At 40.8% G+C, this 12495-nt stretch overlaps 1 protein-coding gene across 1 annotated transcript; it reads left to right on the top strand.

The window, feature by feature from the left end:
• The first annotated feature begins 903 nt into the window (after window positions 1–903).
• On the top strand, window positions 904–12423 carry rhot2 (ras homolog family member T2). Its single transcript, XM_074620406.1, has 19 exons — window positions 904–1149; window positions 1860–1918; window positions 4317–4398; window positions 4575–4618; window positions 5140–5193; window positions 5315–5367; window positions 5658–5766; window positions 5938–6039; window positions 6180–6278; window positions 6385–6493; window positions 6584–6704; window positions 6953–7037; window positions 7254–7399; window positions 7534–7634; window positions 8843–8973; window positions 9073–9153; window positions 9234–9356; window positions 9742–9944; window positions 10263–12423. Exons 1-19 carry the CDS (start codon window positions 1113–1115, stop codon window positions 10378–10380), a joined length of 1857 nt encoding a protein of 618 aa, XP_074476507.1. The 5' UTR covers window positions 904–1112; the 3' UTR covers window positions 10381–12423.
• Window positions 12424–12495: the final 72 nt, after the last annotated feature.

Here is a 12495-nt window from a genome sequence, read left to right as displayed (position 1 = left end):
AGAAAGGTGGGCTGGAAAAGAAGGGGAGAAAATGTCATCACTCGACTGAGAATCGGACATACAGGTCTTAACCATACATTATATAGAATAGGTAAGCACCCAACTGGGAAATGCACATATTGTAATCAACCAGAAACTGTCGAACATGTAATGATACACCGCAGGAATTACAGTATCCAGAGGAATCACCTTTTCAACCCCTTGAGAAACTCTATGAAACAGCCTATCATAATAACATCTTAAGGCTAGCTAACAACATCGTCTCTGACCCCAACCATGTTTTGAACAGTGAATATCAATTGTTACCATCAAATTGGAGATACAGGGTTCCACGATTTAATAAGGTTAGACTGAAGCACTCTTTTGTACATCAGTCAATCCTTAAACTAAATATGGAGCCTAATCCCAGATCAAATGTGCGTTAAAGGGCCCTGAATATCGTCTTCTGTGATTGTAATGTTTAAATGTTTGTATCCTTGTTTATTGTCTTTGTCCTTTCTGTGATGTTGCAAACGGAGCTGCTGTGATGCAAAACAAATTTCAGACCTGTCTGACAATAAAGTATTATCGTATTATCGTAAGGAAGGCAAAACATCAGGACTTTACATTGTCAGGTCTATTGGGGAATACAGCAGATAACATATACTGTGAAATTATTCAGTTTTTAAGAGAAACTGATTTAGTTAAACGAATCTAGAGTTTCCTCATTATTATTATTTTTTTTATTTTTTTTATTATTATTATTATTATTATTTTATTTTGTATTTATTTCTTTATTTTGTTTCTGCACAATCAACTGCTCCACACTCCAGTCCAGTAGGTGGCGGTAATGCACCTTTAAGCTGGTTTGCCAATCGCTAATAAACCTTAAAGAAGAAGAAGAAGAAGAAACGTGGACAGCAGGCTGTGAGTTCGGCCAACAGAGGGCGTGTTTTCACGGTTCCTCTCCTCCGTGAACCGGAATGATATTATGGTTTCACCTTGGGGTGCATATCTCTGTGGACTGGAGAGGAGGCACATTTTTTTAGCTAGAAATTTGACATTCAAATGAAAGATAAATGTCCCTGTAGTGCTGCAGCGCGTCTGACTGTCGGTCAAAACAGAGAGGAAACATGAAACAAGACGTCCGGATACTCCTGCTGGGGGAGCGTGAGTTATCCACACTGACAGCAGCTTGACACAAGCTAACAAACAGTAGCTCCGGTGGCTCACTGATGCTAACTCACAAACTTTAGCTGACTTTGCATTCATGGCGATAATGTCTTAAAATGCTTAATGTATGTATCTGCATTAATTGTGTCCTATCAGAAAAAAAGTATAAAGGTTTTCTACGAAAGAATCACTTACCAGATTAATAATAATTTAGCTCAGAGTAACTTTGTTTTGAGTTGTGATCGTTAGCTAGTTAGCTTAGTTAACGCTAACTTAGCGAGCTGCCATACAGACGTTACCAACGTTACCAAAGTTACTAACGTTGGTAACCTTAGTAACGGCTAACTGAGAGCCACGCTGCTCACTACATACACGTGTATTTTAATTATGTTAAAAGTTCTGTGGTAGTTTAGACAGTTATCTAACCTGAGTAGCGTCCCTCATGCATTCTGATATCATATGTAGGTTAAGACATATTTTATTTACTATTGGCTTAATTCAGGGGCTAAAAACTCCTCTCTAAAATTGCCTAAAGTGTTTTTTTCGTGCCATATTAACAAGCAGCACTTCAGTCCATAGATATCATGGTATTTGTGTAGCTAAAGAGTAGTCAGCTAACTTGCCATCACTTCATCACACATGTCTGAGTCTTTGAGTCTTGCTCTGGCAGCTCCTCTCATCCTCTTCATGTTGTCTCCTCCCAACAGCCAAAGTGGGGAAGACATCACTCATCATGTCTTTGGTTGGAGAGGAGTTCCCAGAAGAGGTAAGTGTCAGTACAACAACCGGTATTCACCATTGATGTGGACTTTCACGTCCATGTAGGCAAGGCAAGGCAGCTTTATTTGTAGAGCACATTTCAGCAACAGGGCAATTCAAAGTGCTTTACATAAACATTCAAGAACATTGCGACAAAGTGCAAAAGATCATTAAGATCATTAAGTTATAAAAACGTAAAAACATTAAAAATTAGAAAATAAAAACAAGCTAAAAATAAAAGCTAGGATAGAAACTAAAATAGCGTAAAACACAAAAGAGTAAAAGCTCTAGTGCAGTATCGGATCATTATCTGGTTTAATGAAAGGCAGCAGCAAACAGGAAAGTTTTAAGCTTTGTTTTAAAAGAGCTCAGAGTTGGAGTTGGTCCTGCAGGTTTCTGGGAGCTTGTTCCAGATATTTGGTGCATAAAAACTGAACGCTGCTTCTTCTGCATGTTTAGTTGTGACTCTGGGGACACTAAGCAGACCTGATCCAGATGACCTGAGAGGTCTGGATGGTTCATAACACAGCAGAAGATCAGAAATCTATTTTGGCCCTAAACCATTTGGTGCTTTGTAAACCAGCAGCAGTATTTTGAAATCAATTCTCTGAGAGACAGGGAGCCAGTGTAGAGACTTCAGAACTGGACTGATGTGATCCACTTTCTTGGTCTTAGTGTAGCTGACCATCTGCGTCTTAAAGTCTGTGTTGACCACTGTTTGCTGAGTATGGCCACAGTTACTCTACAGTAGTCAGATAGTACTCAGCAAATTGGTTCATTTTTGTGCAGTAAAGAAAACAAATTGTAGCTTGGTGATGTTCGCTGTGTGAAAAGCTAATAAAAGTTTAATTTCCCTTTTTATTTAACCAGGTTAGTCCCATTGAGATCAAAGATCTCTTTTACAAGGGGAGACCTGGTCAAGATAGCAGCAAGACAGTTACAGTGAAAGTAACAGACAACACATAAATTAACAACTTTAAAACTTGCTTATACAAAACACTTGCACATAGACAACCTGGACTGCAGCGATTTCACCAGAGCCTTAAACTTATTCAAGGTAACTAAGTTTTGAAGTTGAAGATCAGATTGCAAATTATTCCAAGCAGTAGGTGCCGAAAACCTAAACGCTTTCTTTCCCAATTCAGTTCGTACTTTGGGATCAACAAATTGCAAAATGTCCATAGAACGCAGATTACGACTTCCAGTTTTCCTTTTTAAAAGTGAAGACAAGTAAGAAGGAGTTATTTCAAGAATGTTTTTGTAGATAAACACATACCAATGACTGAGGCGACGAGCACATAAGGATGACCAATTCACTTTAGAGAAGAGTACACAATGGTGAGTCAAAGAACGACAGTTTGTAATGAATCTCAGTGACCCGTGATACACACTATCCAGCTTGCAAAGACAATGAGCAGAAGCATTCATATACAACACATCTCCATATATAATAACAGGCAAAAAAGGTAGATTCCACCAGTTTCTGTTTCACACGAAAAGAAAAGCAAGACTTGTTTCTTTAGTAAAATCCTAATAAGAGCTTCAGCTTTTTAACAACATACTGAATGTGCTCCTTAAAAGACAAGTGGTCATCAATTAAGAATCCTAGATATTTAAAAGTAGATACCAACTCAATTTGTTGACCATTTCTCGTTACAATGTTCTCCGATAGTGCTGATCTTGCTGTTTTTGAAGTGGTAAAGAACATACATTTTGTTTTGTCTGCATTAAGAACAAGTTGCAGATGACAAAGCTGTTCTTGTACCCTATCAAAAGCATGTTGTACAGCTTACTTTGCATTATGTACAACTCTTTCTTCTACTTTTGCAAAAAAAAAATACTTCCTACAGGATGAGATAGACAACTATAGTATATTACAACATAGTAATGTTTCTTTTAAGTGGAATTAGTTTCATACTGTCATTGTGGTTAGGCTGATCTACTGATTCCAATATAGTCCTGTTAAAAAAATCCAAATGGTCTCTCAGGAGTGTACAAATCATTAGAAAGGTTGAATTCAATGTAGGTTTTGGCTTGGGCTTTGTTTGACATGATGAAATCAGCCTGCTCTGCTATGTGCTATGTGACCGGTATTGTGTTTCTGTGTCATTTATTAGTTTCAGTAGAATGGCTGGCAAGTGTGTAAGATTGTAGGCACACAATCGTTTGATACTATTCAAAATGCCTTGGAGAAATGTTCTTTTTCACACATATGGTATTAATGACTAATACATTTTGCACTACTGTTGACACATTTTCCTCCAAAAGTGTAAATTTCCCTAGCATTTCAGCTTATGGCTTAATTTTGTCATAACTGTTTCCATGCTTAATGCAAAATAGAAAAGGTGTGTTTTTGTCATGGGAGGCTGTAGCCTGATTAAATGATGACCTCTGACCTCTAACAGGTTCCCCCCAGAGCTGAAGAGATCACCATCCCTGCTGATGTGACTCCAGAGAAGGTGCCCACACACATAGTGGACTACTCAGGTAACATGACCAGAAGGCTAACATTACATTAACCACCATTATTAAGTCCTCTGTTTGACTGGTCTCTCTGCTTGTTGACACCAGCACTATAACGATTTTGTGTGTGCGCAGTTTGTTGAAGCATGTTGGTTTGAATATCATGACTTTTGAGATTTGTTTATGTTTGTCCTCAACAGAAAAAGAGCAGACTGATGAAGTCCTTAAAAATGAGATTATCAAGGTAAGTAGTATACCATACAGCACTAATGAACATACTGAACACCAGCCGTTTAAACATTTTGAAATCAAAACCAGATGCACTTGAGAGGTAAATTGGGCTGGAACAATCTTGAGCAATGCTGAACCACCCATCCCTGATTAAGAATAGTAACTTCAATCCATATGAATAAATATAACTGTTTCTGAGGTTTGTCACAATTTTGTTTAGAACAAAGTGGTATTTCTAGGAGGCCTAGCACTTAGGCCAGCAACCTAAACATCCACATCTGTTTCATAGTTGTTTCTCTAGCTCCATGTGTTTTTCTACATAAACTCTCTTGCACTTTGCGGGGAAGTGTCAGTCATTCTTCCATTCTTATTTCATTTTGTCATGTTCTGTTTTTTGTTTTTTTTGCAGTATCATGAAATGAAGTGTTATTTCTGTGGGATTTTAATAAAAAGGTATACAAGGTTGATTTAATTCTGTGGATTCTGTTTTTGGCATAAGTGCCCTCACAGCTGTTCTTTCTCCAACCCACACAGGCTAACGTGGTGTGTGTAGTGTACGATGTCACCAACGAGGACACGATAGACAAGGTAGTAACCATCTACTTGGTTTACATCATCTCATACTGTGCAAGCATTCCACATAATAATTACATTTACTTAATGCATTTCAAATACAAATTGCACTTGTTTCTGCCGCTTGTTTTTTTAGATCAAAACTAAATGGATACCTTTAGTTAACGGAGACGCAGAGAAAGGAAACAAGTATGTATCAGCTGTTGCCATTGAACTTTGCACTCCTCTCTACTATTTGCATGTAATGTTGGCTAATTTGGTAATCCAGGAATTTTTGTAGCAAACTAAATCGCCCAGAATAAGACCCAATAGCATCAGCAGCCCAAGATGTGGGGAGTGGGAGTGCACTCATGCAGTTCCCACTATTTAAATGTCAACTGACTTACAATATATCTTGAATTGCACGAATACCTTTATTTACATAATAAACCATGATAGTGTCGTATTGAGAGTTACCCTGTCTCCATATCTTATGTCAGAGTACCTATCATCCTCGTGGGAAACAAGTCTGATCTGCGCTGTGGGAGCTCAATGGAAACCATTCTTCCCATCATGAACCAGTTCTCTGAGATTGAGACATGCGTTGAGGTGAGACCGACCTCTCCGTCTGTACACACCTGCTAACCTTAGCATTGAGATACACACATGGTTGCCGGGGTTTCACACAAACATTTACACACGCACTCTTTATCTTGCCTTTTTAGATTGCTTAGATAATTGTATCTGAAATAATCTCCCTGCTGTTTTTCCTCTTTCAAGTGTTCTGCAAAGAACTTGAAAAACATTTCAGAGCTGTTCTACTACGCACAGAAGGCAGTTCTTCACCCCACCGCCCCTCTTTATGACCCTGAGGACAAACAGGTCAGCCCTTTTTTGGAAATGTGATGCCAACTGTGGAGTCAGCGTGTCCGTCTCTCCCAGTCTTCTTATTTTCATATGCGCATGCAAATGCTCGGTTGAAATAACGATAAGATTTTTGTCCCTCCAATATCTGTCCCCAGCTGAAACCACTGTGTGTCCGAGCCCTTAGCAGAATATTCTACATTTCCGACCAGGACAACGACCGTATCCTCAGTGACGCTGAACTCAACTGCTTTCAGGTGCCATTTAAAATCACTTAACATTTATGTCTTGTCATTTATTATTTGAACCAAAGCTCTTTGTCGGCTATATATTAAAAAAAATCCATCCATCTTTTATGTGTAGAAATCGTGTTTTGGGAATCCTCTGGCACCTCAAGCCTTAGAAGATGTGAAGACAGTAGTTTGGAAGAACACCAGCGATGGAGTGCAGGACAACGGCCTGACACTAAATGGTAAAATCACTCATGAATGACAACTTTAAACGATGTTGTTGCAAGGCCGCACTCAACTAATGGCCGAGCATTGTGTCTCTTCTTTTACAGGTTTCTTGTTCCTTAATACATTATTTATCCAGAGAGGCCGACATGAAACCACGTGGACTATCCTCAGGAAGTTTGGTTACCACGACAACCTTGAGCTGACTGATGATTACCTTTACCCTGAGTACGTCTGGTGACACTATTGTACTGTATCTGTCAACTCGGATGTACATTTTCATACTGCTGATAACTACAGTATTACAACAGGCTGTATTGCAGAATAAAGATCCTTTCACTGTATTCTACGTAGTCATCCATCTCAGATTTGCTGTATTTCTCCTGTGTTTCTATTTGGCTTTGCCCTGTTATGTTTGTACACACTAGTCAGCAATGCCCAGGTATCTAAATATCTAATTGTATTTCTGTTGTCAGACTACGAGTTCCTGTCGGCTGCACCACAGAGTTCAACCATTTAGGTCACCAGTTCCTCCAGCGGCTGTTTGACAAGTACGATGAAGTGAGTACCTTTGGTAACAATGTCCCACTGGACAGTAAAGTGTGACAGTTAAATGCTGTGGGAAATGTTATTGAAACAATATGATTATGTATTGAATATATTTTGGGGGGAACATATTTCAATTGCTGTAAATATCCAGTAGCTGCTCTCAGTTTTCTACATGTCACATTCAATAATGAAGGGTTTCCTTGTTTTGTGACCTGTTTCCCCTCTCAGGACAAAGACTCGGCCCTGTCACCGACAGAGCTGAGGAACCTGTTTTGCGTGTGTCCTTACATGCCATGGGGTGCAGAGGTCTACATGACTGTCCCAACCACAGACGAGGGTTACATCTCCAACCACGGCTACCTGTGTCAGTGGACGTACGTATCTCACTTGATTCTTAATGACTTTTATGCGATTGCGTGCACTAGGTTTACACTTTTGTACACTCGCAATCTAATTTGTGTTCTGCACAGTTCAAAGGTCACATATATGTCAATCCCTTCACATGCAGGCTCTCTGCGTACTTTGACATCCACCGTTGCCTGGAGCACCTAGGATACTTAGGCTACCCTATCCTCACTGAGCAGGAGTCACAGACCGCCGCAATCACAGGTGTGTGCATGTATGTGTATGTGTATGTGTGTGATTGACTCTGTTCATTGTAGGCAATCCCAGTTGCATGTAAATTAGAAAAGGTTGAGACCATCTCCCTATGGAACATGGGAGTTACTGGGACATACTGCACATCCTCTTTGAAAACTTAAATCCCAGTCTCATATGTGAGCACTGTTCTGTAGGAGGATTACTAGTCTTAATCCTGTCCACTGCCACCTAATAGATTTACATACTTGTATTTGACCTTGAGATGGGAAGGAATAGTTGGGAGTTTGTAAATTGCATGTCGACACATTCACACATGAAAGCATGGTTTGATATATAGTGCACTCCCCACACATGACATACATTTTGTTCTTGTGTTTCTTGTGAGCATTAACTAAAAGACTGATGATTACGGAGTAGTGATTGAGCTAATATGAGGAGTGTATAAGGTAGTAGTGTATTTGTGTGTGAACTAGTGTCAGTCTGAGGCCGGTTTGTCGGGAAAGCTCGGACAAGATTGTAAAGTGTGATTTAATGTGTCTCACTGCTGCTAATCGCACACATTCTGTAACCGTCTCAGAGGTGATCACCTCTAGGTGACCCTGCTTTAGATGTCAGAGAGGTCAAAAAGCCACAGAGATTAACACAGATCTTTTAACAAGGGGACTAGTTCCTGGTCGTAGCATGTGCTCAGTTACTGCGTTTTACGGTGCTGAATCAACCTTTCATTAAGTAGTATTGATGTTAATTGTTGTTGTGCATTTATTTTTAGCCATGCTGGCAGTATCGCTCTAAGAAAGGCAATGCCAGTTGGTCGCTCTAATCGCCTGTCAGTTGGGTTATCAGTCAAATCCGTTGGTCCTGAGTGCAATATCTCAGCAACTGTTGGATGGATTGCTACAGCGTCTGGTGCAGACATTCATTGCCCCCCTGGAGGACCGATCCTATTAATAATATTGCCTGGAAACTGATAAGCTCACAAATGATGTCTGTTGTAGTGTGTAGAAACCTCCGTTGTTCTAACTTCGCCTAGCAAGTCGTGTAAATTGGAAAATCTGAAATTGAAATTCAAAGGCCATTTAAGCATTTCATTAAGGTAAGGCAGAGGTTCAGCTGTGAACGTGTAGCTAAGCTAGTCAAATTCTAAATGGCAGAATGGCAGCCCTGTGTGTTTGTGCATTGTGTTTATATTTTGTGTTTCTGCTTGTTTATGTGTGCAGTAACTCAGGAGAAAGAGGTGGACCAAGAGAAACGCCAGACACAGCGGTCAGTGTTCCTCTGCAAGGTGATCGGACCGCGAGGGACGGGCAAGACCGCCTTCCTCCAGGCGTTTGTGGGCCGCAACGTTGTGGTATGGTACCATCTGCTAGCCTATAGCTGAAACTATTAAATGTTGCATTATTAAAATGCGATAAACTTCTTTTAATCTGTTTCTCTTTGCCTTCTACAGAATAAAGGAAGTTCCAGCAGTGCCTTCTCCCCCTATGCCATAAACACTGTCCAAGTCAGCAACCAGGAGAAATACCTTATCGTAAGGAGCTCCCATCCTGATCTTAATGCTGACCCTTAACCTCTGACCTTGACTAAAGCCTGGCTCTTCTCCCCGTGCAGCTCAATGAGGTGGATGTGGAGGTGGAGTTCCTGAAGGCATCAGACGCCTCCTGTGATGTTGCTTGTCTCATGTACGACGCCAGTGACCCACATTCCTTCGACTATTGTGCCAGTATATACAAGGTCAGTGACGGCAAACGCTACAGGAGCATTTAATGGATTCATTTATCTGTCAAAATAATTCTAAAGGGTTTAAAACAACCTTAAATATTCCTAAATGAAGTATTTATTCAGATCAAGGTATTTACAAGAGGAAACACCTTGATCATTTTGGCCTGTTATCCTGATTATTAGTGGGGGAAAAAAGGCTCCAAATGGGTGTCTCCACCAATGAATAATTAAATAATCAAGTACAAGTCACGATGAAAATGATTTAGACTTTTCTTTAGTTTATTTACATTTATTATTCAGGTTTAATAAATGTACGTTCACCTGAATTTCATTATGACCAACTTGAAAATAAGATTCTCTCTCAACGTTTTCACTCTTTATCCCATTTCTTCCTTAGCAACATTACATGGAGAGCAACATCCCGTGTGTGTTGGTCGCCTCCAAGGTGGACCTTCCTGAGGTCAAGCAGTTCCACGGCATGACTCCAGCGGAGTTCTGTTATAAACACCAACTGCCTCCACCGCTGCCCTTCTCCAGCCTGTTCCTCGACTCCACCAGCAAGAACATCTACACCAGGCTGGCCTGGGCAGCAGTATACCCGTACGTTCTAGTTAGACCAACTACTGCTGTTGTGTAAAATCAGACATCATTGAAAACCTGTCAAATATAAAGATCAGTGACCGGAGAATAGGATGACCAGGTGTCCCACTTTACGAGGGACTGCACAGCATTTTTATCCCTTGTCCTACGTACCACATATTGAGACGATGTCCCACATTTTCATTGGCTCTAGTTTTCAAAAGTCCAACCACTGCAGGACAGATTTTTATAGAACTTTAGTTCTTTGCTCAATGTATTAGCTGTGTGTTGCTTTGTGTAACTGACCCTTAATGTTTGTTTTTTCCCTCCATTCTCCAGACACCTGAATGGTTCGGACATGAGCAACACATCCTTCTGGCTGAGAGTGGCGTTGGGCTCGGCCGTGGTTGCAGTTCTGGGCTTTGCTATCTACAGAGCCGTCGCCAGACTGAAATGATCAACAACCAGCTTCTTTTTTTTTCTTCTTTTTTTTCTTCTTTTTTTTCATCCTGACGCGCCATCAATCCATCCATCAAAACCAAACCTCAGAGACCAGATTCAGAGCCACCGCACCATTTTACTTTTCACCCCAAAAGGCTCCCAGAAAACTCTTCACATCTCTGCCCTTCCTCACTTTGTCCCTCCCTCTGATCACAACAGTCCAAAGGCAATTGGAAGCTAGTGATCATATCATTCCCCACGCTGCTGTGCCCAGCTTTTTCTGCCTTACATCGTCCAACCAGGTTAAGTAGGAGTTAGCCTGTCAGTCCTCGGTGCATTGATATGCGAAGAACTGTCCACATCCAAACAGGTGCTTTATCAAAGGGGGGACAGCTGCATTTAATCTATTGCCTTCCCCTCTATTAAGTGTTAATGGTGAGATTGGAGAGTTTTTATATACATGCAGTGTTTCCTAAGCATAATGTAAAAAATACGCCAAATTGACTTGAATGAAGAACCAAAGGGCCGCCGCACATGGAGCTTTTTTTAACAGAGCAAACATCCCGATTGGCTGCGACCGAATGCTGGAACTCCCCAATGAACTCCCCTCTTCCGTCTGACCATACCACCGCAGATATGAGATGTTTTCAATCTGATTTGCCAAATAACTCCAGCAGCAATGAGCAGTCATAGCATGCCCCTTAGGCACATCATTTTGCCTGAGAAATTAATTATTATTTTAATGTTTTTCTTAGCAGTAAGGCCTCCACTGATCTGCTGTTGCAGGGAGAGATGCGCATGAAGAAGAATGGCGGTTTGTTTATGCATCTGCAAGAAGTCCGAAAAAAATCTCCAGTAAAAAGAGGCCAAGCAAACCTTTTAGAAAACATCTGGTCAAATGAATCTCTGCTTCCACTCTTCTCTTCGCATTGAAATGAAATTGAAAATAAGTTGATGATCTGTGATTTTTTTATTCTACACTGCTCAAAAAAATTAAGGGAACGCTTAAATCCCACATCAGATCTTGATGAACTAATTATTCAAGTGTAAAATCTTTACTGATGTACATTGTATAGTTTGTTGAGAACAAAATGACGTAGCAACGGTCAACGAAAACCAAAATCATCAACCCATTGAGGGCTGGATTCAAAATCACACCGAAAATCAAAGTTAAAAAAATTGAAATCACAGGCTGATCCAACTTGCGTGAATTTCATCAGAAACATGCACACTAGTAGCCTGCTGGAGGTCATTTTGTAGGGCTCTGGCAGTGCTCCTCCTGTTCCTCCTCGCACAAAGGAGCAGATACCGGTCCTGCTGCTGGGTCGATGCCCTTCTACGGCCCTGTCCAGCCCTCCTCGTGTAACGGCCGGTCTCCTGGCATCTCCTCCGTGCTCTTGAGACTGTGCTGGGAGACACAGCAAACCTTCTTGCGACCGTACGTATGGATGTGCCATCCTGGAGGAGTTGGACTACTTGTGCAACCTGATTGGGCTGCAGGTACCGCCTCATGCTACAAGCAGTGACAAGCACACTAGCAGAACACAAAACTAGAGAAGAATCAGTCAGGAAGGATGAGGAGAGAGCAATTGTCTGTGGCCACCTCATGCAAAACCATTCCCTTTTTTGGGGGTTGTCTTGCTGTTGCCTCTCCATTGCACCTGTTGTCACTTTCATTTGCACCAAAGCAGGTGAAAGTGATTCACAATCACTTGTGCTTCCTATATGGACAGATTGATATCCCTTAAGTTTCACTGACTTGGTGTTATACTGTGATGATTAAGTGTTCCCTTCATTTTTTTGAGCAGTGTATTTAGGGTACATACACCTGACACTGTGCATACACCTTGTTACATAATCTGCCATTGCATTGTTTTCCAAACATGAGTCAGTCATGTATGTTGTGTTGCTTAATTTCGCTGGGGACCTGCTGTTTCTGCAGAATACGCTTCTGTGACTTTTAAAATATGGCTGTTTTTTCTTACTGAAATTGAACTGATTTAGATGCTTAATAAAAGACCAGACCAGACTAGACTGGGTGGGGAACTTTTGCCCAAAAGATGTTATTGATGTTTGGTAGGGCTTCAACTAACGATTGTTTTCTTTGTTGATTAATCTGTTGATTATTTTC

This window comes from Sebastes fasciatus, chromosome 20 (assembly GCF_043250625.1).
Source record: "Sebastes fasciatus isolate fSebFas1 chromosome 20, fSebFas1.pri, whole genome shotgun sequence".
NCBI lineage: Eukaryota > Metazoa > Chordata > Actinopteri > Perciformes > Sebastidae > Sebastes > Sebastes fasciatus.
This window is presented reverse-complemented; position numbering and strand designations above follow the sequence as displayed.